This window comes from Herpailurus yagouaroundi, unplaced genomic scaffold, assembly GCF_014898765.1.
Source record: "Herpailurus yagouaroundi ecotype Mexico unplaced genomic scaffold, PumYag 180, whole genome shotgun sequence".
Taxonomy (NCBI): Eukaryota; Metazoa; Chordata; class Mammalia; order Carnivora; family Felidae; genus Herpailurus; species Herpailurus yagouaroundi.
In genome coordinates, this window is record NW_024412411.1 from 4,214,362 (window position 1) to 4,241,756 (window position 27,395).

Genomic DNA, 27,395 nt, shown 5'->3' on the forward strand with positions numbered 1-27,395 from the left:
TGAAGGGCATCAGAAGGAAAGTGGTTAGGAGGGTTTCAGCGGGAAACGTTCCAATACAGCGTGGGTAGGCAGCATTGGGGCTTGAGGGCTCAGGCCTCCCTCCTCCACAGTCCTGTCTCCCTCACTCCCAGGACCAAATCCAGATGGTTCTGCTTCACCTTCCCGCTCCCAAGCGCCCTGAGTTGAGAAATCTCTGGCCCAGACGCCCACTGGATTCCTGTGCCGGGAACTGACGTCTGTGGCTGACAACCACCCTGCCCCCCTCCCAGCACCAGCAGCCTGGAACTCCTCATGAGGCCCTGGCCTCTGGCCGGGCTCTTTTCCCAGGCCCCAGTCCTCAGCCCGACGTCTCACCTTCATGGGTGCTGGGGAGTAGCCGGAAGTTCTGTGCCTCTTTCTGGAAGTCTTGCTTCCTGACTTTCTTGATCTGAATCAAGTGGAAGATTCCTGAGGGCAGAGGCAAGGGCATGAGCAGGAAAGGTAGGGCCGTGCGGTCAGTGAAACAGGGTGACTTGGACCTAGACTGGACCTAGTCACTGCCTTCCCCTTCCCCTTCCCCTCCCCTATTCTGACCAGACATCAAACCCTGTAGACTAAATTTCCTAAAGGTTTTGAATCTATCCTCCCATCTCCACTGCCACTCTCCCCATCCGGGCCCCATCACATCTTGCCTGGGTCACTACACTAGACTTCTGGCCCCTTTTACTCCCCCTCCAGTCTGTGATCCTAACTGCAGTCATTCGAAAACATATGTTACCTGTCATTCCCTTTCCCTGACCTCCCATCACCTCCCTGCTGACCCTGCACCTGTCACCCTCAGCGTCCTGCTCTCACACTACTCACCTGTCCACAATGTGTGTGTGTGTGGTGGGGGGGGGGGCTGTGTGGACAGGTCAGGCTGTTTTTTGGGCACAGAATGTGTGATAAAAATCAGTAGGTGTGTTTATCAGACTCCAAAGAGCATCAGGTGTCAGAGTGGTAGGGCCCCCTTTCAGCACAAGGTTCTGTTTGCCCAACCCCTGAGAGGCCTTCCTGTGCTCCAGCTCTAACCAACTACTTAAAGTCCTTGAGGGGCCCAAGCCTGTACGTAGGCTGCCCCCTTTGCTACAACTCCTTCTCCTATTGACTTCCGTTTGTCCTGCTGCCACCAGGTAAACTCCTGCTCATTCTCTGAGCTTTAGCTGGGAAGTCTTCCTTGATTTCCCTTCCTTGGGGCACCCACAGCTCTTAGCTTGTGTTTGTGATTGGGCCTATTTCTAATGTCCTCTCCTTGTGTCTATTCTTGTCTCCCCTACTAGACTGGTTACTCATGGAAGGCTTTCCTCTCTGGCTCCCCTGAGCCTGGCCCACATTAGGCATGTAGGATAAATGAATGAATGAATAAGTGAATGAATACATGAATGAATAAATCCCTAAATGAATGGATGGATAAGTAAATATATGTGTACCCAATCTAGGCCAGGCCCTAGAGAGGAACAGGGTATCATCTGGATCTCCTGATGTTTGCATCCCATGGGGAGCTCGCCACAGGCACCACGCATGGCACTGAGGCCCTGAGTACATGGGCTGGGAGGTTGCACCAGCTGTTAGCACCAGGGTCTGTGGCCAGAAAGAACAGATGTGACAGCAAGGTCTCTGCTAGGCCAGCACAGCCCTCAAGAAAACTAAGAATTGGCCTTGCTTGTGGAAATCTGAGTAGGATCCCACAGAGGAGAATGGGCAGCACTAAGGTCCAGGAGGCTGGGAATGTCCAGCATTGTTCTCAGGACCCTCCAGTCCAGATGCCAAGGACCAGGATATGGGAGAGACTCACTCCAAAGGCCCAGGCTACGTCACAAACCTCAGATGGTTCTTCTGCCAGGCCTGACATGGCACATACCCCAGAACACAGATTGGAGAGATGACAGGATGAGGGAGGGTCTTCGTACCATAGCCTATAAAGCACGATCCTAATGACTGAGCTCTTGGACTTGGAATCAAGAGCTAGCCTGAGGGGCATGGTCATGCCTTTTGAGGGCATGCCAGGTCTGAGGGCAGCTGGGCTCTGTGGACCCCCAGGGCAGAGACGGCACTGGCAGGTGAGTCCCAGGAGACAGGGCAGGCTCAGCTCAATGTGAAAACAAACCCTTTCTCAGTGGAGCCATCCACAGTGGAGATGGGGTGGGGTATGTGCCGTCAGGGGCTAGAGACCATCGGGGAGGCTCTAGGGGGACTTCCTTCCTAGACAGGGGCTGGAATTGAGACCCCTGAGGTCCCTTCTACTCTGAAACTCCAGAATCTAAAAGGCTCTTAACACTAAGCCAAGCCTCTGGGGACTGAGGCTGGCTCCACGGTGATGTGGCCTCACTTAGCCCAGGTTTTGGTGTCCACCTGATGCCTTTGTCTCCAGGCCAATTCTCCCCTTCCTCTCCCTGCCCCCAAGGCCTGCTGTTTCTGCTCCTCTGGGTGAGGAAACAGGGTTTCCCACTGATAGTCAGCCCTTGGAGTGTTTGTTTTGACCCCCGCAGTCTGGAACAGGGAGGTAACAGAGAGGCTAATGAGGCAATTTGGCCGCCCAGGGGGTCAGGAGATGGAGAGGAGGTGTTTGCTAGTGACAGGATGGTACAGCCTGGCATTGTGAAGTTGAAGAGTCCCCACCACCTGTTCTTTCTCTGCTGGGCCTGGTCATAACGAGACCAGCCTTGAGCTACAACTCTCCGGTCTGTGCCATCCTGGACACACCTTGACCTTCCTCAGGCGCCTCTCTGAAAGCATTAGGTCACCTCCGTGGAGGTGGCACTGGGGACAGTCAGACCTGGGTTTGAATCTTTGCTTTACTGCTTAAATAAACTGTGTGACTTTGAGCAAGTCATATTACCTCTCAGACTCCGTTTTATCTGCAAAATGGTGCATTAATACATATGCCTCAGGTTTCTTATATGGATGAAATGAAACACATTATGCATAGGGCGAGCTCCACACCAATCACAGAGCACGGTGTATGTCAGCACAGGCTCTTGGGCCAGTCTGAGGCTGTCGCTGCCACCTCTGCCTGCAATGTGTTCCTCGTGCCTTCCTAACTCCTAACCAGCTGCAGGCCCCTCCTCCACGAAGCCTTCCAGCCTGAACAACTCAGCTCCTGGTGAGCTCCTACTGCATCCCAGTCACTAAGTCCTGGGCTCCCAAAGACAGAGGCTGGGGCTTACTACTCCCTGGGGTCCCAGTCCTTGCTGGGGGTGAGGGGAGGTCTGGAGTAAACCAGCACCTGTCCAGGGGCTGATGGAGTTTCAAGGCATAAAATAATTATAAGGTTACTAAATCTAACTCCTCAGCTGTGGCAGAACGCCCACCCAGCCACTGCTTGCCCACTCCTGTGAATGGAGATTGCTCCCGCCCTTCTTTGACAGCAACTGTCAAGGTATGACAAACTGCTTCCTCTCATTGGTGGAAATGTGCTTCTCTACAATTCTAAGAGGATGTGGGATGAGGATACTAACGTCGTTAGCACCTACTATAGGTCGGGGCTCTACCTATGTGATTTCATCTAATCCTCCAAACACCCTCCTCTCCAATTAACAGAAGAAAAAATTGAGGCCCAGAGAGGTCAAGTGATTGCCCAAGGCCACACAGTTAAGAAATAGCAGAGCCAGGATTCGAACTCAGGTCTGTCTGATTCCAAAGCCCCTGTTTGTTGTTCACTCAGAACACAACAGCTCCCCCTTCCTGGGGCAGTCCTTCAGAGCCATGAAGCCAGCAGTCCTGTCCCCCTGAGTCTTCTCTTCTCCAGGCTGAACAGCTCCGCTTTCTTCGTCCATTCCTCCTAGGACAGGAGGCAGAGTAGAGCAGGGAAAGAGCCGCATCTGACGTCACAAGACATGGGCTCTAGCTCCCATCCTCCACTTACTGGCTGTGTGGCCTTGGGCCAGGTACTTCACCTCTCTGAGCCTCAGTTTCCTCATCTGTAAAATGGGGATAATAATACCTAACTCTCAGGATCATTGAGGATCAAATGAGATAATGAATGTGAAAGCACTTTGTAAACTCTAAAGTGCTTCACACATTGGTTGTCATTATCATTATCATTGTTATTATCATTCCCTCTTCCACCCCCACCCATTTCAGCAAGACCCATCAGTAGAGAAAAGTGACCTTATAGCTAAACCCCACTTAAAGGGTTTAGTTTGTTTTGCTCTACCCAGGGGATCTATATTTGGCAAGAAGTGCCCAGAAAACCAAATTCTCAGCAATTTCCTCATCAATGAAAACTCCTCTTCACCTTCACCCGGTGATAGGAGTATCTTGTTGAATTGGGCGAGTTTCTCACAGAATGAGACATATATTCTCATATAGAGGGATAGACTCCACCCAATAGAAAAGGCCAAATGAGCCTGAAGGCCCTCCTGCTTTGAGGAGGCTGTGGATGTCCTTCTGCCTGAAAAGATCTCCCCTCACAGAGTGCTGAAGTTCTACTGATAGGCCTTTGCTTCATGGTTGTAGGCATTACCCTGTCCTGGCTCCTTGCAAGTGCAACAACCCCTTCCCCCCAGGAGAGGGAGCACTGGGAGGCCCTGGATGAGCTTATCAGAACTGCCAGAGAATCACAGACAGAATCTCCAGTCTCCCTCTACCTTGGAATCAGAGACTCAAATCTGGAAGGGTAGCCAGAGGCAGGTCTCCCTGGGCTAGAGGCACCTGATCAACAAAATAGGCCCCGGAGGCCCCTGATAACAGGGGGACAGGCCAGAGGTAAGTCTGACTGGGAGTGGGCCCATGCTCACCTTTTACCAGCTTCCAGAGGTAGATCTCCACCTGCTCAGAGGCCTCATGCTCGAGGGCAAAGCGATGTAGGTTGTCTGGGCTTGGAGACACTGATGTGTGGACGAGGACCCGGCCTGGCACCTTTGGACACCTGGTAGCACTGATCTCACTGTGGCCAGGGTCTGCCTTGTCCTCTGGGAAAGACAAGGAGCTGTGAACATTCTGTACCCCTCCTCCCGACCCCTGCCTGGTATGCCCAGGAAGCTGGGACCCTGGTCTGACACCCCCCTCCGGTCTTTAAGGTCTTTGGGAAAGTTCTGGTGCCCCTGGGAAACAGATGGGGCATTTCTCCCATTCACTTCCCATTGATTAGCATATTAAAACCTTCTCATCCTTCTGGGCTCAGCTCACCTTCCACCTTCTCCAGGCAGCCGACCTGGAACAGCTTAGCCTACCCTGTTTTTTCTCCACTCGCGGCCTTTAAAGCCCTTCTTGCTTATGCCTCCCACTCATGCCCTTAGTCTCACTGACACGCATTGCCTTGTAACTGTCTCACTTGGGTATGTTCTTCTCTAAAAGAGACCCACAGGGTGAAGGCCAGGAGCCATGTCCTCCAAGTCTTTTGAGTCACCCACATCACCAAACACAGATTCTCATGACCATACATGGAGTGAAAGGTTTGGGAGGGGTTGAGGTGATGATGGCAATAGTGATGATCATGGTTGTGACGGAGGGTGGTGGAGGTGATGGTGTGACTGTAGTGGTGGAGGGGACCGTAAGGGTGTAGCGGGGAGCGGTGATGGCGACAGTGGTTGGATCCAGTCCTAAAGCCTGGACATGTTGGCATTCCAAGGACATTTCCTGGAACTTTCCATGTACCAACATTCCCTATTTTTCAGGGACTAAAGGACTAAGTCCCTAAACATACACACTTCCTTCTAAATTCTTCCTAGTTATGAAACTCTTAGAGATGTCCCGTTAAGAGTTGTAAGGCTACAGTCTCCATATTTTTAAGAGGAAATGGACTGGGTTCCAGTGGCAGAGCCCAAGATCAAGTGTGTTTGTGAGGGAGCCCAGCAGTGAACGACAGCCAGTCTCCAAGAGAATCCAAGTTGAAGCCCCACCCCTCGTTTTCTTCCAGGTGCCATTCTGTCATGCTCTGTCCCTAACCCTGTCCCAATAGCATATTACTCTGAAAAACAATAGTGACCCCTTATATTTGGATTTTGTTTGGATGTTGATTTACAATTTATAAAGCATTTTTCATCAACTCTGTCTGAGGCTCCGAAAGGAAAGTAACTTGTCTAAGCTCACAACGGTAAGTTAGGGAAGTCCGTCGGTAAGCAAGCTCACATAGACTCACATTTCCTGACGTCAAAGCCTGGGGTAGGTGCAGACTTAAGATGATTGCAGCCACTCTGTGATCTCATTTGTAAAACAGCTGAGAGATGAGGATTAATTGAACTAGGTGAAATCACAGGACAATACCTGGTGCCAGTAGGTTCTCGACACACATTTCCTTCCCCTTTTTTCTTCCCCATTCCTCTCCTTTTTGTTTTGCCAACCCAGCCCTCTAACCAGAAGTGGTAAAGGCACAACACAGCCCGCACCTTCTACCCCACCGGCTCTCCTTCCAGGATTGAGGGAATGGGCTTGTTCCTCACAACAGCTACTGTTGACAATCACAGGCTGTTCCTCCCAATGAGATACTCTGATGTTTTCTTCTGCACACTTATTAATCCTAGGGTCTCATGACAGCGTTAGAGGAACTCAGCTGGCAAGTCTGGAAGCCTGAGTTCTAATTCCAGCTCCACAACTACGTTGCTCTGTGACTTTAGAAAGTCCCTTCTTTTCTCTGGGTCTCAGTTTACCCATATGTAGATGAAGGTTAAAGGAAGACAACAGTGGTCAAGAGCATTGTCTTTGGAGTACGACAGACTTGGGTTCAGATTCCAACTGTCATTTGAGCTGTGTGACCTTGGACAGGGCACTTATTTTCTTGGTCTGTAAAATGGAGACAAAGATACCTGCCCTGTCCATTTGTGGTGAGGAGTACATGAACTCCCACATGTAAAATGCCTGCTTGGCTCATGGTAAATGCACAATAAACATTGGCTATTCCTCCTAAAAGTCCTAACATCCTATGATTTTATGATTTCAAAGAACCCAGAACGTTATTTGATTCTGTGTATTTGACTGAGAGCCTCTGAATCTGTCACTATAACATTAGATATTCCATAAGTCTAATATTTTGTGAGTCTGGCATTTTCCACTCGAGTGCATCTAAAAACCCTGCATCCTATGGCTCTGAGTCCATTGCCCCATCTGTGTCGGAGATGTTCCAAGTATCTGTGCCCTGGGGAGAGGGACCCAGGGCCCACTCAGGGCAGTGCCCTCCCTGCCTCCAGCATCTCTTTGTACCTGGGCAAATCTTGCAGCACTTTCCGGCCACTTTCTCAGGGTGATGGCAGGGATACTCAGTGGGGCAGGTCACCCGCTGGCAGTCCTGGCGGCCATCCTGACAGGTGCACAAGATGCAGGGCAGGGGTCCAAAGGAGCGGAAAGCTGGGTGCCACACCTCCCCATGGGAGTATGTCTTCCCACTGTGCACGCAGGCTAGGCCAAGGAGGGCAGGAAGGGAGGAGGGTCAGTGCCTCAGACCTGGGCCAGAGTCCAGTGATGGGTGGGGGCTGGGCCTTGGGGATCCCCCTGCTCCACCAGTCTGGCCCAGCCACACTGCTTGTAAAGCTGAGGCCAGCTGCAGACCTGGCCCCCTGTCCCTGATTTCTCCCCTGTTTCAGCACTCAGAGCTGACACGTGCCCAGAAAGTTCTTGCTGAAGAGGGAGAGTACTCCCCCTGCCCGTCACAGCATGTCTGGTGGGAGGAGAGCTGAAATCAAGTTCGGACACTTACCTGGCTGTGTGAGCTCTGGCAGGTCCCTTCCCCTTTCTTAGCCTCAGTGTCCCATCTGTACAAAAGGGGCTGGGACAGCAGCTCCTCCTGCTCCACCGGTCTGGGGCGGGGGGGGGGGGGGGCGTCCCCCTGCAGTAAGCCTGCTTTCCTCCCCCTCTGCTGCCCACTTGGCCTCCTTCCCTGCTGCATCCTGACCATCTTGCTGCAGCCTAGCTCTGCTCCCTCCTTTCTTTGTCAAAAACTTTCCCTCTCCACTTCCTTATATTAATTTATTTGCATGTCTGGAGCCCCTCGAGGACAGGGACCATTTTTCATCTCTCTGTTCTGTGCCCCTCAATTCCCAGCAAAGACATGGCAGAGGCTCAAAAAATATTGTTGTGTTGACCCATAGTTCTGGTTCTAGGACTGGTTCTGGCTCTCACTCAGTACTCTGAACTTCAGGGTCCTCATCTGTGAAATGGGGGCTTAGACCTGATGCCCTTAAGGACACCTTCAGTTTTGATATTTTGTGAATCCACAAGCTCATGGCCAAGTTGAGACCAGGGGACCACTGAGTGGGGGGTGGGGGTGCGGGGGTGGGAGGTGGGAGCAGTCGGGGCCCCCTTTTCCCACCTCAGGGATCAGAGGAGGTTCCGTCCTCACCTTTCTTATGTTTCTCCTTCAGGACAATCTTGACTGTTGTGCTGCCTGCCCCCTTTGGTCGGAAGTGGCGAGGGATGAAGCCCAGAGGAGCACTGAGGCCAGTGGGAGCTGGGGTGCCCAGGACCCTCTTTCTTCCATTGTCCCCTGAACACGGATCCTGGGAATGTCTCTGCAAATGGCAGGAAGGATGAAGATCACTGATGGGCCATTGTCAGCAGAAGAGCCGCAAGACAGAGCTGCAGTGAGGCCTGCAGGTAGAAACCAGCATGACTTCCTAGTAAAGAGAGGTACAGGCTAGGGATAGAAAGATCTGGATGGGGTCTAAGATGTTTTCAGACAATGGATATTTGAAAACTCTCAGAGGACAGTGGTTTGGAAACCCAGTCTCCACCAACCCCTTCTCAGGACTATCAGAGCCAGGGCCTTGGGGCTGGGGTGAACAGAGGGGTACTGAGGTCTTGACCTGGGAGACACAGCAATTAGGAACCTGGGAAACTTAGAAACTACAGGTCTGTAGTGAGGATGACAGGAAATTCCTTGAGAAGATTTAGGTGATGGGATAAGGGGATGGGCCTCTGAAGGTCCCACCAGGCCCCAGAATCCCACAGGGCAGGAAGACTAAGAACAGGTCCCATCTGGAGACCAAGTCTCCAGAGCCCCCTTTCTTGAGCCCCTGGAATAAAAGATCATGAAACCCTGCCCTTCCGGACCAGGTCTTGGCAGGGCTAGCAGTGATAGCAAAGGGTACGGGGTGAGGGCAGTGTAACGGGTCAAGCGCATCACAGCTCCTAGTTAAGAGGATTCGGCGCTCGAGGTCAAGGGGTAGGAGCAGGTGGGCTTATCACCCACCTCACCAATACCAAGTCACTCATAGTCCTTCTTCTACAGCCCCTTCCTGCCCCATACAGTGTCTGAGTCAGCCTTTTGATGGCCCGACGGAGCCCACAGGAGCTCCCAGGAAACCGTCTCAGGCCCCAGCACAGGCCCAGGCACATAGGAGGCTTCCAGGAAATGCTTGTCAAGTGGAACAGTAGCAAGAAGGAATTGAAAAGCTCAACCCTCTAATGGGACCTGCTCACGTCATCCAGTAAGGAGCTGCTCAGGGCCTGGAACTAAGCCTGGGTGGGCTTTGCTTAGCACGCTGCCTCCTAGGGAGAGGGTGGGATGGCGAGGAGATGGCCTGGCTCAGGCTCTGCGGCACAGAGCCCCGCTCCACCTGAAAAGGCCCAGCCTGAGAAGGGAGGATGAGCCAGCAGAGGAGAAGGGAGAGCTCATAGGCCAGACCCCTGGGGAGTCCCTGAGCAGGGGAGGTCAGCCTCCCGTCCCCCGGGATCCAGGAGACCCAGGCTAAAGGAGGTGAAGTTGTTTACATTGTAGACATAACACAGAGGGTGGATGGTGACTTGAGTCGGTGTGTAAGCCCATCCTCATACCTCTTTCCTCTCTGACCAGAGAAAGCTGGAAAGTTTAGCCCATCCTAACTCTAGACTAAGACGGAGAGGGGCCAAGACAGAGGGGAGGACAGAGAGGTAACCCCCAGACAAAGCACCAGTACCACAGGAGCTGGGTGGGGAAGGCTGGGCCAGGACAGAGGCCACATTCTCTGGGGAACGTGCTGCCCACAGGCAGGCTGAACTAAGGACAGATACGGGCTCCAGATGGAACAGTGTCAGTGTCAGAATGTTTCTCAGGAGAGAAGCTGGGAAGTTTAGAGCCTGCTCTTGCCCTGCATGGCACTTGTTCCCAGCCCCTGCTGACCCACCAGCCATGATGGGAGGCTAGGGAGAGGGGCTGGGACGTGGTGGAGGGCATGGAGCTGACCTAGGGGACAAAAACAGAAATGAGGACAACAACTGGTGTTGTCTGCTCCAGAGTCATGGCATTTAGGCCCTGGATACCAGCCCCCCTCACCACCTGTCCCTAGCCTGTCAGTAAAGCTGTGCACTCACCGCCCCACGGTGTGACTGTGTGGTGTCCTCTTCAGCTGATTTCTTACTTGACTCATCTGGAAACCCAAAGGGAAGTTGGGTCAACCTCCACCTGCTAAGCCTTGCTGATAGGGGCCCTGCAGGCCTTCAACCTCCCAGGCCTAGTGACACTTCTGCAGTCCTTATGCACTGGCAGGGCCCTCTGCCCCAGTGGGGACTTATTCCCACTTCTAGTTACAGCTGCTTTTCACCGTTGGCTTGACAAATTCCCTACACTGGGTTGTTGCCTCCGTTTCCCTACACTCCCTCTTGGCTGGGCCAGACATTCTTGTTCAGTGCGTATCATGGGTGACCCAAGGGCCCAGAATCCCATCCCTAGAGCCTGCTTAGCTGCAGTCCCCTGGGGAGCCACCGTATCCAGCCACATATGAAGTCACCAGGCCTTGGTCTATACTATACCCTCCCAGGTACCCGCCTCCAGTCCCCTGTGTCCTAGTTGAAACACCCTAGAGCTCTGTCTCCCACTCACCCCGGGGTGCCAGCACACAAGGCCCCGAGTGGGATTCTCTCTCTCTAGCCCCTGCCTCACACATGGTCCGGCTCCTTCCAAGCATTCTTGGTTCAAAGACCAAGAACCCTGGAATTAGACAGTCCCTTAGAAATCACTGAGGCCAGGGGCGCCTGGGTGGCTCAGTCGGTTAAGCATCTGACTTCGACTCAGGTCATGATCTTGCAGTTTGTGGGTTCGAGCCCTGCGTCAGGGTCTGTACTGGCAGCTCAGAGCCTGGAGCCTGCTTTGGATTCTGTGTCTCCTCTCTCTGCCCCTCCCATGCTCATGTTCTGTCTCTCAATAATAAATAAAATTAAAAAAAATTTTTTTTTCTCTTTTTTTTTTTTTTTAATTTTTTTTTTCAACGTTTATTTATTTTTGGGACAGAGAGAGACAGAGCATGAACGGGGGAGGGGCAGAGAGAGAGGGAGACACAGAATCGGAAACAGGCTCCAGGCTCTGAGCCATCAATCAGCCCAGAGCCCGACGCGGGGCTCGAACTCCCGGACCGCGAGATCGTGACCTGGCTGAAGTCGGACGCTCAACCGACTGCGCCCCCCAGGCGCCCCCCCCCAAAAAAATTTTTTTTTAAATAGTAAATAAATAAATAAATAAATCACTGAGGCCAACCTCTCAGTGCACACATGACATAGCTGAGGCTCAAAGAGGAACAGGGATCTGTAGGAATTTGCTGGAAGAACCAGGACTAAACTGGAGTCACCTGTCCAGTGCCCTTCCACAATGCCAACATCTGGGGAAGCATTCTACTGTGAAGTACTCCCTTCCCCCAGTCCTGTCTCCTCCAGGAAGCTTTCCTGGACTAACCCAACCCACAGGGAACAGTCTGACCATCTGTGCACTTCACTCTGCTCAAGCCATTTGTCCTTCCCTAGCTGAGGTTTCTCCACCTCTAACAGTCCGTGGCGAGGTCCCTGGGGTGGGGGGGGTGGGCATTGCCAGACCTAGGGACAGACTCACCTTTGCACATCTGGCAGCAGGATGCAGGCAGCGGGAGGGGTGCGGGGCAGCCTGGTTCTGGGCAGGTCATGAGACCACAGTAGATCTGGCCCTCCTGACAGAGCAAATAGGAGATGAGTGATGAGGGGCAGCCTTGGGGTGAGGAGAGCCCCCCTGCCCTGAGGGCAAATTGCCTTGAGGTGTCCCCTGAGGTGGGGGTGGGAGGGAGCAGCCAAGCATCCTGGGCAAGGCCCAGCCAACTCAGAGGAAGGATCCCCTATACCCAACCAATCCCTCCCCCTCCCCTGGCCCCGCGTTAGTTAGCATTCATCCTTCAGCTTGTAAAGTGCTTTCAGACCCTGTCTCTGCCTAGGCTCTCACAGCAAGCTGGGGAGGTGGGATTCTTCCATCCTATAGAAGTGGAGAGCCTGGAGAGCTGCCTGAACTGCCTGAAGTCAGAGATGCAACCCAGCAGAATGGATTAGAGCCCAGCCTGCGGGCTGAAGTCAACACCCTTCCCCCTGACCTGGAACAGGGGGCCCAGCAGAGAGGAGGGGGATCAGTGGGATACATCCTGGGATCATCTTGCTCTGACTGAAAACCCTAGGTCCCCAGCTTCAGGACCCAGCCTAGAGAGGCAACACTGTAGAGGAAAGAGCCTTCTGGGAATCAGAAGCCAGATGACCTGTGGTGAGTCACTTTTCTTCTCTGGGCCTCAATTTCCTCCTCTGTGAAATGGGGACACTCCCATCTGGGTTGTGAAGATCAAGTGAGGGAATGGTTGTGAAAACCCTTCTTAAACTGGAAGGCATGATGTACCTGGGAGGAAGTGATATTACCTTGAGTCCTTTCCCTATTCCTTTTCCAGTGAGCCTCAGGAGGCCAGGAGTCAAGCCAGTCCCATTTAAACAAGGAGGAGAAGAAAGAAGGGGAGATCCAAGTATCCAAGGAGAAGGGACAAGGAATCAAAAGAATGTTCTCACCACCCTAAGGCCATGCCATCACTTCTGTCTCTTTCCACAGACTCCTCCTCATCCAGGCCCTTGTCCCTTTACAGGAAGCAGCACAGCACGGGGAAAGGAACATGAATTTTGGAGTCATGTGGCCCTACATCTGAATTCTGGCTCTGCCACTTAATTAGCTGTGTGATTTCAGGCAAGTTGCTTAACTGATCTGAGCCTCAGTTTCCTCATCTGAAAATAAGTACCGTAATATCCTTTTCCTAGGGTCTTTGGGGTACTGTTTATAAACACAAGGCATTCCCATGAACCAGCAGGTATAATGTATCAGACCTCTGGAAGAGGCTCAAGCCCTACAAAAATAATTGCTCTCTAGGTTGATTTATAAGTGGTCACTCTTTGTCATTTGTAAGTTGTTTGCTCTGCAGCACAGATACTTTAAGATTCTGAATCTCAGACTGATAGGATCCTGTCCCTGAAAAGATGGATGGGGACACAGGCCCCAGGGAAGTGACTAGATCAAGGTCACACAGGGAACCGTGGCAGAGCTGGAGCTCAAACATGGGTGTCTGACGTCTAATCTAGGCCTCTTACTCTTGTGTCACTGCTAAATCAGATTATTATTTTAAACAGGACGTTGGTGATCACCTGGTCAGACTCCCTCCCACACTGGAAGGAAGTGAGGCCCAGAGAAGTTTGATGAGCAGACAGTATGGAAATCAGGAGAGCAGGAGTTTCTCCGACCAATGCACAGATGAGTTAAACTCCAGGGTAAGAATGCCATGGCGAAAGCCACCTGTAAACCTATAGCAGGGCCACACTTAAGCCCAAGGGGAAGGGTGAAGACTTTCCAGATCTGGCCCCGCTTGGCTTTAGTCTCTGTCCCCTGATAACACTGCAGGGTCAGTTCTGCCTGTCCCCAGGCCCAACCCTGACCCCAGCAGGTGGAGTATAAGCAACTTCAGATTAAATCTATTTGCAACAAGCAGTCTGACCCTGTCTCCGTACCCCAGGGCTGATCATTCACTCATTCACTTATTCATTCAACAATCATTATACACATCTGTGTACCAGGCCCTGGGCTGGTAGGAGCAGAGGACACAACGAATTGGGTATGCTCCCTCTATTTGAGGAGTGTAGAGTTACTGGGGGAAACAGAAATGGGCAAATGTCAGTACGAGGTAACTGTGGTAACCGTGCGGAGGATGCGGAAGCCCAGAGATTCCAAACCCCAGAGATTCCCTCCCCGCTGAGCCCGTTCACTCTCACTTTGCTTTGACCAGAGAGGAACAATCCCCCCCCTCTCCCCCACCATACCACACCATTACGCTTTGCCGGCCGATCTGTGCCAGCCTGTGCTCACAAGAAGGCGGAAGGTCTTACGGTACAGCTGCAGAGGACACACTGGTTGGGCAGGCGGGAAGGGAGCAGCTCGTGGGCACTGAAGATCTCTCCGTGTTGGTACATGGTCCCATTGTGCTGACAGTACTTTGGGGGGGCCCGGAGCCCAGAGGGGGTGTGAGGTTCTTCAAGTGGAGGCGGGGCAGGAAGAAGAAAAAGTTGAGGTTTCACATTACTCCAAAAGCTTTGTCAAAATTCACTGGCCACTTTTCCGAAGATTTCGCATCTTATCCTGTCTTGGCATTTAAACCAAGCTCTGGCTTCAGCCCTGCCAGCCAGTCCCCATATTAGCTAATTGAGAGGTCTCACTGATAACTACATCTGACCATGTTGCTCCCTCTGCTGGGTCCCCACCAAGGCCTTTCAGCCCCTCAGTGTCTGAGCTGGCCCTGACAAGTGCCAGAAGCCTCAGCTCCACAAAGCCCCACTCAGTGGGGACCTGCATTAGTTCCCTTAACATTCAATGAGCATATCCATGAGTCCCCTCTAGTGCCAGGCACTGTCCTAGGTGGTGGGGATACAGCAGTGAACAAAACGAGGCCCCACACAGAGTTATATCCTAGTAGAGTCAGCTGGAATGATCTAGACTATCCCTGTGCTTGGTGTAAGCTCCTGTCATTCACTGGCCACCATAGCCCCACTTGTCAGCACCTGCCAACTAGCCAGTCCTCATCCTGCCAGGTAGCAGGATAAGTCTCCATTCCTGAGAGTACCCACTCATTCCCTCAAGACACCTTTACCAAGCACCTTCTCTGTAGCAGGCACCAGGCTAGGCATTAGGAATAGGAGTGCTGGGTAAGACCCAGCCCCTCCCAGCAGGACTCTCACATTCTGAGGGGTTAGAGAAATACCCTACGAGCAGTGCTGCTGTAGAAGTAAGGGCAGCACAGAAGTCATGGCAGCACAGAGAAGGAGCCCCTAACTCGGCCGGGGGGGGGGTGGGGTGGGGGGTTGGGCAGGGAGGGCTTTCCAAAGGAGCTGATGGCTGAGCTGAGTTATGAGGAACATGTACAGCCAGGTGGGCAAAGGGGCAGGGCACGGAGAGGGAGAGAGGAGCATGTAAGAAGGAAGGAGCCAATGCACAAAATCAGCAAGGAGAGGTAAGGACTCCTGGAGTGAGCCTCTGCCATGGAGGAGGCCCTCATGGGACAGGATGAAGCTCAGAGCCCCTACTCCCCAAGGGGACCGAGAGCCAGGAACATCTGTGACCCGAGCCAGAGCCATGGTCAGATCTCTACTGGGGTTCTGCATGGAAAATGAGCCCCTTTGCACACATACTCCACACGGGTCCCCAGCTCACCAGGAGAGCCCTGGTTCCAGAGCCGGAGACCATAGTCTGGAGCCCTCTTTTATCACCTTCCTGATGCTTCTAAGCATTAATTCTCCTCTCAGTATCTCCCTACCATTATGTTGGTCTCCCCACTGGCTGCCCCTCATTGGCCACGTGGTTACATATACACTTGGTAATGCCAGTTCCTGCTCAGACCACCTCTCCTCTTCTCTCTTTTACCTTCACTTCCTAGAATCCCAGTCTCAGAGGCTCTTAGAATCTTAAAATCATAGAATCATAAGCATTTAGCATCAAGACACATAGGGTCCCTGAACCTCGGCACTGGGAGAAATCTCCAAATACATGTACTCCAACTCCTGTAGTCATTCCCAGCCCCAGGATGGGACTCCTGGCATCTCCCTCCAGGGCTTCTGGGCCCCTGCTTACTCACCCCCACTTACACAGGGCATGTCCACCCCCTCCAGCTCCGGCCAACCAGAGAGAGATTGGAGCCCAAGTGTGCCGTCCACAGGCCAAGCACGCCCCTGTTACCTTCAGCCACTTTCCACATTTTCTCCCTCCTTCTGCCAAGCCCAGCTACTTAAGAATGAGAAATTTGCTGCTACCCCAGCCCTCCGTGGGGATTGGGATGTTTCTTCCTCTGAATACCTTTGTCATCTCAACACCTCTGACAGTAGAGACTGCCCCCTCTCATGCCAAAGGCGCCTCTTAGCTAGAGGCCTGCATTGGGATGGGGTCAGCAGGCAAGGGGGAGAATGGATGGGGCAGAGAAGCAGAGAGAGAGGGTGATGAGCAAACACAGAGGAGCCGAAGAGAGAGAGGCCACTTACCCACACAGCGGGGACAGCACTGCTGCGGCTCGGTCACAGGCTGGGGGCAGTGGACAGGCGGGCAGTGGAGGCGGTAACAACTCACATGGGCACTCTGAAGAGGACATGGAAGGGAGGTCCTGATTCCAAAGAACCACTGCCTCCCACCTGAACCTGACCTTTCCCAAAACCCCATCCCAGCTGTGGGACACTACATTTGTTTTCAGCCTGTGACGGAACAAAAACAATCAACTCAATTTGTCCAGTCTCTCCCCTTCCCCTGCTCATGTGCCCCACAGTGTGCACGGACCTGCACAGACCTTGTGTCCCCTTCCCGGTGTTTGAGAAATACAGGTAAAAGGCTGGACTTATTCTGACATTGATCTTGACTGTTGTTGTTTTACATCTGGGGCTTCATTCTTTTACCTCTGAGCCTGAGCTTTGGGGTTACAAGAGAAATGTGACACAGGAGGGCAGGTGACAGGGATGAGGACAAGATTAGAAACCTGATGTGGAGAAGACTCGGGGCTTTGCGATCCACTCCCTGAATCTCTAGGAGGTTTGGGTAACCTTGCACAAAGCCTTGGAGCTGGTACCAGAGAAGGAGGGGCCCAAAGTTCTTTATGCTTTTTCAAGGGCAGCAAATGAAAGAGAAGGGATGGGGCAGAGAAATGGGGGAGGGGGAGTGATGAGCAGAAACAGAGGAGCTAAAGAGAGAGAGGCCACCGCCCCTTCTGGAGGTTTCCCAGCTCACCAGGCAGAGTCTGTCAGCCCAACCTAGGTGGCCCATACCTTACTCTCCCCTCTGTTATAAGGGTCATGGCATTCGGGGGCGGGAGAAACGAATTAGCTCCAGTGGATCACGAATCTTGGACTTTGTCAACTGGACCACATGTTGTCACAGACCATTTACATCCGTCTAGTCCATTCATCCACGAATTCTTTTCCAAAAACAAGGGTCATGCCTCGTCTGTTCATCTCTGAATTGTTAGCTCAGGGCCTTGCTCCAGGCTACTGCCTGTTACAGTCTGAACAAAGGAGTGAGTGAATAAATAAGAGCCAGAAAAGAAGGGATAGAGGGCCTCTTTCTTAGATGAAGGGAGGGAGCCAGTTTTGTTCCACTGTGAAGTCAGCGGGTTTGCTTCTAGCCCCCTTGCCCACCGAGTTCCCGGACAGCACCTCTTGCCCCATGGAAAACTCTGGACCAGACCCCAGTCCCTCTGGAGCTACTGCTTCTCAAGACGGCCAGATTGCAAGGACTAATCAGTGTGCTAAGGGGCATCCCAGAGTCCACAGAATTGGTCTGAGCTCCAAAAGGGGCCTTCTAGACGCCTGGCACACATGGGTGCTTAATAAGGTGAACTAAGGGGCAAACTAAGTCCCTCAGATGAGAAACTAGGGCAGAGTGCAAGGAACTGTGTGACCTGAAGAGTTAGGATCTCTTTCTTGATTCCAGCCTTGGAGGAGCCAAGGGATGGAGATGATCAGCCACATGCAGCCAGGAATAAAGTAGAGACAGGCACGGGGTTGAGCGGCAGGTGACCAGGTGGAAGGCTATGCAGCCAGACTGCCTCTCAAGAAAGTCATCACTACCATTTACTGAGGGGCTACTAGGTAGGGACTTTATCTTGTATATATAAATATATGATCTCACTTTATTTGCTCAGCAATCCTAGGGGTAGGTACTGCTATCCACACTTTCACAATGAGAAAAGAGCCTCTGTCTGAGAGGTTAAAGTGCCTAAGACCACACAATAGGTGAGCACTGTCTCCAGGGTCCCTGCACTTCCGTGATGCTGAGCTGCCCCTGGTGGACGGGATGGGGACTCATTCATTCTCTCAGGATTTACTACACGACTACGGGTGGCCAGGCCCTCTTTTAGGCTCTAGGGACATAGCGGTGAACCCGACATGGTTTTTGCTCTCGCAGAATTTGCATCCTATGAGTAGGAGAGAGACTACAAAAAATAAACAAGTAGGAACAAGGTCATTTCAGATGTTAAACTTATAATGATAATAAAATAGGGTGATGTGCTTGGGCTAATCAAGTTAGAGTGTTTTAGAAACAGCTACCAAAGAAAGCCTCATAAGGAGGTCACTTTTATGTGACAAACTGCGAGATGAAAGGGACCATTTGTGAGAAGATTCAACTGGGGGGACATATTTCAGGCGGAGGAACCACCAGGTAGGAATGAGGTTGAAGCATTGGCACAGGTAGGAGATGAGGTCTGAGAAAGAGGCAGAAGGCAGCTCATGTAGAACCCAAAGCAGGAAATTTGAATTTTACTTTAGGTGCAGTGAGAAGGTTTAAAGAGTGGAATAACGTGATCAGTTTTATGTTCAGAAAAGATCATTCTAGCTGCTGTGTGGAGGACAGATTTAGAGGGGGAACAGGGAGACCAGTTGGGAGGCTGGTGTAACAGCCCAGGGAGACATCGAAGGTGGCTTTCATTAAGGGGAGCAGTGGAGAGAAGTAGAGGAATTCAGGATATTTTCTGGAGATACCGGCACGATCACTTGGGTTGGGGAAACTCGGAGGAGGGAGAAACAAATTAGCTCCAGTGGATCACAAAACTTGGACTTTGTCAACTGGACCGCATGATATGTCTGGAATTTTCTGTTATGGTTTTCTTTCTGTTCTCTGGCTATATTTCATAAAGTTCTTTTTGTAAAGCCTGATTGGCCTCAGATGTGCTAAGGAGAACCGGGGGGGGGGGCAGGTGGGGGGGGTTCGTGTCTCCGTTGGCAGCAGTGTTCTGCCTCAGGCCAACATGGTAGAAGCAGTGGGGAATCAGAGGGAAAGATCCCAGGAGGAGTGAGACCCCAGTGATCAGAGTCAGGAGAGGGGCTGGTCCACCCCCCTCCACCTCCCAATGTCTTCTCAGAAGCTCTTCTGTGCTCCCACTTTGAGGATTGTCTTAACAAGGGAGGCCCTTATAGGCTTTCTGCATTCCTCTCTTGGCTTTTGTTCAGGGAAAGATGCCAAGGGGCTGGCTCCAGGTAGGAGCTAGGTACGCTGTCCCCCTCAAGCACCAGCACCCAGACAAAGACTGTTGAGGATATCGCACCAACCAGGCTGGGCCCAGGCAGCTGAAGGGGTGTTTCAGGCCTCCCAAATCACTCCCCCTCCATCCTCACCCCTCCACCCTCATACGTGGCCTGAGAATTCTGGGCCACCCGGGGGATCTTATTTCTTCCACCCAGTTGATAGTACAAGGCTCTGTGGAGGGTGCTGGGGTGGGGTGGGGGAAAGGACACAGAAGTGAACAAAAAGATCTGGTCTCTGCCCCAGTTTGTTCAGCCTCTGGCAGGACACCAAACTGGGCATGAGTAGCAGCCAGGAAGACCTGCTCTCAGGGGCCCCATGTAGAAGGGGCAGTAACTGACAGACACAGATAATTATTATACTTGGCCAACAGTGATCAGGAGAAAGGGACAGAGAATCTTATGTGGCATCCAAGAAGGAGACACACTTGCAGGCGAGGCATCCAATAATAAGGCTAATGGTGAGGGGGGCATTTGGGTGAAGCCTTAAAGAGTCAGTATTTGAGCCAATGGAGTTGGGAGAGCACATCCTAAGGCAGGGCAGCAAGAGAGGTGGCCGGAAGGAAATAGCACAAGGAAAGGAAGGAATGGGAGGTCAGAACAGGGAGGCTCTTGTCCTCTGCTGCATGGGACACAAGGAGGCTGGCAGCAGCCAACATGGAAGGAAGGCTGGGCTGAAAGATGGAGGGGCCGGGTCCCCAGCCCAGCCCAGCCACTGACCCGTGGTGTGACTGATCTCTGGGAGGCGCACACAGCTGTCTGTTCCCACGTATTGCGTACTCGCTAGGGAAGTAGCATGGCCCCACCCTCTCTCTGGGGTGACTTCTCTAGGGTCTCCCGGACGTACCTGTCACAGGTGGTCACGTGGCCAAAGGAACGTACCTCAGAGCAAGTACAGCGCAGGCAGTACATCAGGCCCTGTGGCTCCAAGTAGGGGTGCCAGCTCTCACCGGGGGAATATCTCTTCCCATGGAAAAGGCAGAACATGTCTGGGCCTGGCAAACCAACCAGTACTTTGTCAGTCCTAGGAGGCTCCAGCCCAAAGACCCTGCTTCATCCCTTCTTCTTTCTGGCTCTAGGAAGGACGTCATCTGGACCACTTAGGTGAAAGGGAATCCACCAGAAGTGCTCTCCAGTCAGGGGCCCAGAATATCCAAGTTTGTTAGCTTGTCCACACACTTGCCGTGTGACTTTGGATGTGTCACTTCCCCCTTCTGAACCTTAACACTTCTCTCATAGGGCAGTTAGGGGGATCAGACAGTGAAAGTGTTTACAGATTTAAATTGTGGTATAAATGTTATTAGATGAACAATCTGAGGCCCTGAGAGGATAAATTACACCTTTAAGGTCAGTCACCAAGGAGGGATGCTAGCCCAAGCTTCCTGACTCTCAGTCCCGAGCTCCTTCTGTTCTCATAATAACACTGGCTTCCTTTCCCTTGGTCCCATTTTGCTTATTTATTTACTACATCTCTGCACCCCACCCCTTCCCACTGCTGAGCCTCTCCCTACACACACACACACACACACACACACACACACACACACACCATCTCTGGGTCCTATGACCCACCTTTTCAATAAAGCCACTCAGAGCAATTTTTCTGTGTTCATACTGTACTGTGTCCTTACAGTTCAGCAAGCTGTGATGGAAAGTGTTTGAACTGGGCAAACAAGGGCTATGGAGTGAAAAGTTCTTAGAAAGCTGACACCTAAATTTCCTTAACAACGGTCATTGAGACTACTATGGTTGCACTACGGTTGATTACTTTTGTGATCTGCATGTCAGTTGTCTATATGCAGATGAATGCTTCCAGGAATGACTGAGAAATGGTTGTTTCACCAGGTGGGTTAGATACATCTCTGCAACCCTGCTTTCCTCACTCACTTCACACAGCCAATCAGTCTCCCCGCCTGCCCCCACCTCTTACCAGATCACCACCTAGGCTTGGGTCGGGGCTCCAGGTCTGGCTCACAGCCCCGTGCCTCACCCTGCTGCCTTTTGCCCTGTCCCCGCCAAATCTCCTCCTCACAGGTACCTGGTGATTTTTACAGCCCAGAAGGGATGCTGTCAGTCCTACAGGAAAACTCTTTTAGGGAGGAACTGGGATGCCTAGCACATCCCCAAGGTTTGTGGAATTAGATGAGATTGAGCTATGGAAAAAGGAGCCAACATTTATTGACTATCTTCTCTTTACATAAATTACTTAATTCTCTCATTGGCATTATTGTTTTGGACGTTAAATTGGATGATGCTTGTCAAGGGCTTACTTAGCCCAGTTCCTAACACTTAGTCGAGCGCTAGGATTATGATAATTGTGGTAACAATGACCCTGCAAGATGGGTCATCTTGAATAGATGATAGTGTCCCTCTAACAGGGTCATGGGGTTGTTACCGTAATGATGAGAAAACTAGATGGAAAAACTGAGGATGCACTTGTCTAGGCCATCCAGCTAGTGTTTTATTTATTTATTTATTTATTTATTTTATTATTTTTTTTTTTAATTTTTTTTTTTTTTCCCAACGTTTATTTATTTTTGGGACAGAGAGAGACAGAGCATGAACGGGCGAGGGGCAGAGAGAGGGAGACACAGAATCGGAAACAGGCTCCAGGCTCTGAGCCATCAGCCCAGAGCCCGACGCGGGGCTCGAACTCCCGGACTGCGAGATCGTGACCTGGCTGAAGTCGGACGCTTAACCGACTGCGCCACCCAGGCGCCCCCCAGCTAGTGTTTTAAATCCAGGACTCTACTCCCAGGCAGAGCCCTCTGCAGTTCACCTCCCCACTCCATGGCTTTTTGCCCAATCCCAGGGCCTAGGGGCTCCTCTCTCTGCCTCAGCCAACACCTTACCCTGTTCTCTATTTTCTTTCCCTGTTCCCTACTGGTCTAGAATCTAGAAGGTGCCTTTCATACCTCCTCCTGCCCACTTCCTAGAGTCTTCCTGTTAGATATTGGACCACACAGAATCACAGACAGCTGAAAGCAGCACACCAGCAGGGGCAGCTCGGGCAATGCAGAAATCCCCTCTCCAAGTCGGGGGTGCTGGGGCGGGTCCCTGGCACACACCTCCAGAGGAGAGAGGCTCAGGGGCCATTCCTAACCTGCAGAAAGTTTCCCCTGTAAGAAGCTGGAACCGGCCTCCCTCTGGTTCCTTGCATGACTCCTGCTCTGCCTCTCAGGCCTCCAGGAACAAAGATTTGAAGTCCCGGTCATGATGCCCTCAGAGTGCTTCAGTGGCCGCTGGGGATTGTAGCAGCACAAGGCTTGGTTCTCTCCCCACCCCCTCCCCAGCTCCCTAAAGTAGAGGGGGGATCAGACAGCAGATCCCGTTCCCAGCAAGGCCCAGGCTGGCCCGTATCAAATGAGCTGTGTTTATCTCTCAGCCCCCGCTGGCAGAGAAGGCGGGACCCAGCCCCAGCTGGGGTGCTTGTCAGAGCCAGCCCAACTCTCCAAGGATTGAATAATGTCTTTCTTCCTCAGTCCCCTCCCCCCACCCGGGAGGGGGCCGATTGCAACACAACCTCGAAGAAGCCTTCGGTCTGAGCCTCCTTGCTGAAGAAACCCTCTACTCCCACCTTCCTTGGGGCGGCCCTGTAGCCTGGCCCCTGTGCCAGTTGGCACCCCTCCCCCTTGCCGCCTGCTCAGAGCACGGAGACAGAGCGAACGGCTCAGCCCATGCCCAGGCCAGGAAGCCGGTTGCCCCACCAACAGACCTGGCAGTGGCTGAGAACGTGTGGGGCCTGGCAGGCCGGTCCCTCAACCCCAGGAGGCCCTGCGGCCACAACCCCACCCAACCACACCTTCCAAGGTGAGAGGCACAAGGAAGGGTGGCATTGCCTGGGGCTCCCTCTTATACCAGGGAGGTGAGTGCCCCAAGGCCATGCCAAAGCCAAGCGGAAAGAGGACCGGCCAGGCTGTAGCCTCTTCCATCCTTGCAGTCCTGGCTTTAGCCCCCATCCTTGCTTATGGCTGGGAGAGGCTCTAACTCCTTTTGCCACCAAATCACCTTGTGACAATGAGGAAGCCTTGCTCTTCCTTCTCTCAGCCTCAGTTTCTCTTCTGCAAAATAAGGGGGGGTGGTGAACTTTGATCTCCAAAGGTTTCTGCACAGATACTGCTTATGAGTCTGTGATTTCTCAATCCTAAGACTGCAAGTTTCTAAGATTGAAGATTTGAGAATTCTGTGCTTCTAAGAGCCTACATTTCATGAGAACATGAAGCTTCTGTGATTTTGTGGTTCTAAGATTTGACCATTTCAAGCTTCCATGATTTAGGATATATTGGTGGTGCCACACACCCAAGCTCTCGGGGCTTCCAAGGTGGGCTAGGATAAGGTTCAGGGAGCCAGTGAGTAACATGAAGAAGGAGGCCAAGTTTGTCTCTCACATCCCCTCCTTTCCCATCTGCTCCCTTGATCTTCTGTGGCCTTCTCCCACCTGCCCTGCCCTTGGGCCTGCCCCGCTGCCCCTCTCCACCCACCACCGTACCTCATCCCATCCACCTGTACCCACATTCCTCTCCCCAACTCAGGGGGCAACTGGGCCTGCTCTTGAGGATCTTTTGGAGTTAATGGCCCCTAGCAGTGATGTCTAACTCAGGGAAAAGACAGCAGTGGAGGAAAAGGACAGTTGGCCCTGTTCCAGGCTTTAGATAGAGAAGAATTAAAGTTGGACAGGCTTCCTACCCCTCAAAATGCGTGTAGGTGTGTGTATATAGTCCAAAGACCCTGGCTTTTGAGTCAGATAGGTCAGGATTCAAACTGGATTTCGCTTTTATCTGTAGCCTGAGTTTAGACAAATTACTTAATCGCTCCAGGTCTCAGTTTCCATATCTGTTAAACGGGATTAGTTTTGGCTACCTCTCAGGGTTATTGTAGAATTAAATCAGATAATATATGCAACTTGCCTAGTGCCTGACATGTATTAGATGCTCTGTTAAATGGTAGGTTAGTGGCACCTGGGTGGCTCAGTCAGTTAAGCGTCTGACTTTGGCTCAGGTCATGATCTCACAGTTTGTGAGTTTGAGCCCCGCGTCGGGCTCTGTGCTGACAGCTCAGAGCCTGGAGCCTGCTTCAGATCCTGTGTCTCCCTCTCTGTCTGCCCCTCCCCCACTTGTGCTCTGTCTCTCTCTATCAAAAATAAATAAATGTAAATGGTAGGTTAAAAACAAAAAGCAGATCTGGGTGCTGACTCCAAACTTCCCTAACAGTCTGTTTGTCATGGTATTCCATTTTTTCCCACAATTTTATGGGCAGCCCCCAGACAGCCATTAGGGCATGAATATCAGGGTACCTGCCACTGAGGTCACATCTCCCAGGTGTCATTTACAACTTCACCAACCCTGTTTCCTGTGGCTCCCCACACTCTCCTAGCCGCACTCACAAGCCAGATTCCCTCAACGCCCCCTCTGCCTACACAGACCTCAGGGATGGGATACAGAGATGAAAGGGGTCAGGAGGCTGGAGAGGGAGGGAGAGGCTCACAAGGGGCCTTGAGAATCCAGAGGGCAAAAGAAAGGCACGGAAAAGTTTTAAACCGGGGCATGCCCATGGTCAGGTTTGCATTTTTTAGCATTATCAGTGTGGCCACAGGAGTGGAGAATGGGTTGGAGGAGTTGGAGGGCAAAACTGGAGGCAGAGAGACCAGGGAGGCTGTTGCAGTCACTGGTTGTGAGAGAATGCTGGCCTGGGCCAAGACGGAAGCTGTGCCCACGGGCAAAAGTGCAGATTTGAGGAACACTTAGGAGGTATGGTGGGCGGGCTTTGGGGCAGGCTGGATGTGGGCGGGGAGGATAAAGGAACAGTCTACAGAAGTAGGACTGAGGTTTCAGGCCTGAACAACCAGGTGAATGGGGAGCACTTGACACAAAAACAGAAAGTGTTATTATCATTAGGTGTAGTAATGTTACTTCCTGCTATTCATTCATTTATTGAGCTTTTGTGTATCAAGGCTTCTACAAGTCTGTGGGCCTGGGCCATGACTAAGTAAGACACAGTCCCCATTCTCAAGAAGCTCACAGCCTAATGAAGAAGACGGATAGATATAATACAGCTGACCCTGAACAACACAGGTTTGACCTGCACAGGTCCACTTATATGTGGATTTTTTTACACCGCGGTACTATAAATGTATTTTCTCTTCCTTATGATTTTCTTAATAACATTTTCTTTTCTCTAGCTGACATTATTGTAAGATTACCATATGTAATACATATAACACACAAAATATGTATTGATTGACTGCTTATGTTATCGGTAAGGCTTCAAGTCAATAGTAGGCTACCAGTTATTAAGTTTTGGGGTGAGTCAAAAGCTAAAGGCAGGTTTTTGACTCTGAAGGGCTTGGTTCCCTTAACCCCCACATTGTTCAAGCATCAACTGTACATACAGTGTGACAAGTTCTATGACAGTGAAAGCACAGAGTCTTTGGGGAAGGCTTCCCCCCAGAAAAGATGCCTGACCTGGATGTTGGAGGGGTTAACAAGGTGCAGATGGAGGGGAAGGACCTGTCAGGCAGGTCAGGAGCTACGTGCAAAGGCACAGAGGTGGGGGTGACTGTGGTTCACGCAAGGCCGCTGCAGGTGGCTGGGACGTGCCGGGTGCTAGCTCCCCTTCCTGCCCGAAGCATCCACTTGAATAGGCCACAGCCAAAGCTCTTCCCTAGCTTGACACTGACTTAAAGTCGCTGGACTTAGTTGGTCCCATCTGATTTCAGGGCAACAGCGTTTACCATATAGACTCTAAATCTTATCATGTCACCTCAGACTGCCATGAGCTGGCTCTTGCCTGCTTTTCCAGCAACACTGTCCGTGGTGGCCTTGTTTTCAGCCTCCCCTCCTCTTGTTGAATCTCTCACTCTTTCACCACCCCACCAGGCTCTTTCGCACTTCTGCGCCTTCCCATGCTGTCTCCTTCACTTGGAATGTGATTCTCCAACTCCATGTTTGGCCAACTCATTCTCATTCTTCAAAAGCCGGTCTAGATGCTGCCCTTTCGGTGACGCCACCCCACCCTTCCAGGCCAGCTGCCAGTCCTTCCTCAGGGCTCCCACAGAACTGAGTTCAGCCCTCTGTGACAACTCCTGTCACTGGGTTTGAAGTACTTATTAAGTGCATTCTTCTTCCTTACTAAACTGTGAGCTTCTTGAGAGCAGGGACCACATCTCATTACTTTTTGGGTCTCCAGTGCTCTGCACAGGTCCTACACAGAGTTGGTGCTCGATAAATGAACGCGCCATGAAAGAATTGAGTCAGCGGAGAGGGGAAGTTCTGGAAGAGGAGGTGATTGATGGTCCTTAATCCTGGAAACCTCTTTAACAAAGAAAATACTTCATCATGTGGTAAGATAGCACTTTTAGCACTTTGACCCTTAGCACTTTGACCTTGCCACCTAACCGGAACTAGCCTTTGACCTCCCCTCTCCAGCCCTCGCCATCTAAACTCCCAAGCCAAATACCATGTAAAAAAGGGCAGAAGCCCGGGTAGGTAAGGGGATGAGCGATTCCATGGTCTTCACATGTAAGTCAAAGTTTCCAATCTGTTGCATCCAAGGTCATCCCACAGTCTGCTTTGAAACTCTCATGCTATAAAGGCCTCATAGGGGATAGTTAGGAGTGGGTAATGTGATTGGGAATTCTTCCAAGAAGAAACAGAAAAGACAACCAAAAAGAAGCTTCTGGGATGCAGGGGAGGCTGGAAGGGACCAGGGGATCTGGGGTGTGAGGAGAGAGGCCTGGGACTGTGGCTGGCCTGTCCCCAGCCTGCAAGAACTCAAGAAACCTGAGCGAGCCAGCTGCGCAGGAATGTGAGAAAGTTTACATCTTTTCCCTTGCGCCCACACAGCCATTATTTATTTATAGTTCCCTTTCATGCAAACAAACTTGCTTCCCTCTAAGACATAAGCTCTGCTCTGGGCACTGGCACCCAATGGGGGAGGCCTCCTAAGGGAATCAGAAGTGAAAACCTCAGGTCCTCAGTAGCTAAGCTGTATGACCTAGGGAAAGGGCCCTCACTTCTCTGAACCTGACTCCTCTTCTCTGGCACATGATGGATGTTCAGGAGTATAGAAGGACCTGAAATGAGAGAGCTGTCAAACCAGGTAAGGCAGCTCTGTTACCAGCAAGTGTCAGGGAGGGGGTGTCGGGTTCAGAGAAGTGAGGGCTA

At 51.8% G+C, this 27,395-nt stretch overlaps 1 protein-coding gene and 1 long non-coding RNA gene across 8 annotated transcripts in view; one reads left to right on the forward strand and one right to left on the reverse strand.

Annotated features, from left to right (window-relative positions):
• The window catches only part of LOC121039282 (uncharacterized), a 28,402-nt gene extending 1,168 nt beyond the window's left edge, over window positions 1–27,234 (forward strand). The window contains exons 2-5 of the long non-coding RNA XR_005794664.1: window positions 8,316–8,547; window positions 12,336–12,418; window positions 12,597–13,458; window positions 26,419–27,234. This is a non-coding gene — a long non-coding RNA (uncharacterized LOC121039282). The remainder of the gene's footprint in view (window positions 1–8,315; window positions 8,548–12,335; window positions 12,419–12,596; window positions 13,459–26,418) is intronic.
• The window catches only part of CHRDL2 (chordin like 2), a 33,351-nt gene that overhangs the window by 536 nt on the left and 5,420 nt on the right, over window positions 1–27,395 (reverse strand). The window contains exons 1-11 of one of the 7 annotated variants that reach the window (XM_040489353.1): window positions 22,337–23,018; window positions 20,116–20,228; window positions 16,210–16,303; window positions 14,071–14,213; window positions 11,750–11,843; window positions 10,243–10,298; window positions 8,294–8,462; window positions 7,159–7,353; window positions 4,758–4,931; window positions 3,884–3,938; window positions 355–447 (exon numbers count right to left, since the gene is read on the reverse strand). In XM_040489353.1, coding sequence (XP_040345287.1) covers window positions 357–447; window positions 3,884–3,938; window positions 4,758–4,931; window positions 7,159–7,353; window positions 8,294–8,462; window positions 10,243–10,298; window positions 11,750–11,843; window positions 14,071–14,213; window positions 16,210–16,303; window positions 20,116–20,228; window positions 22,337–22,448 — 1,296 coding nt within the window. In that variant the 5' untranslated portion in view covers window positions 22,449–23,018 and the 3' untranslated portion in view covers window positions 355–356. Of the gene's footprint in view, window positions 1–354; window positions 448–3,883; window positions 3,939–4,757; window positions 4,932–7,158; window positions 7,354–8,293; window positions 8,463–10,242; window positions 10,299–11,749; window positions 11,844–14,070; window positions 14,214–16,209; window positions 16,304–20,115; window positions 20,229–22,336; window positions 23,019–27,395 lie in introns of those variants that run through there. The other 6 variants (XM_040489355.1, XM_040489358.1, XM_040489352.1 and 3 more) reach the window with 6 other exon arrangements.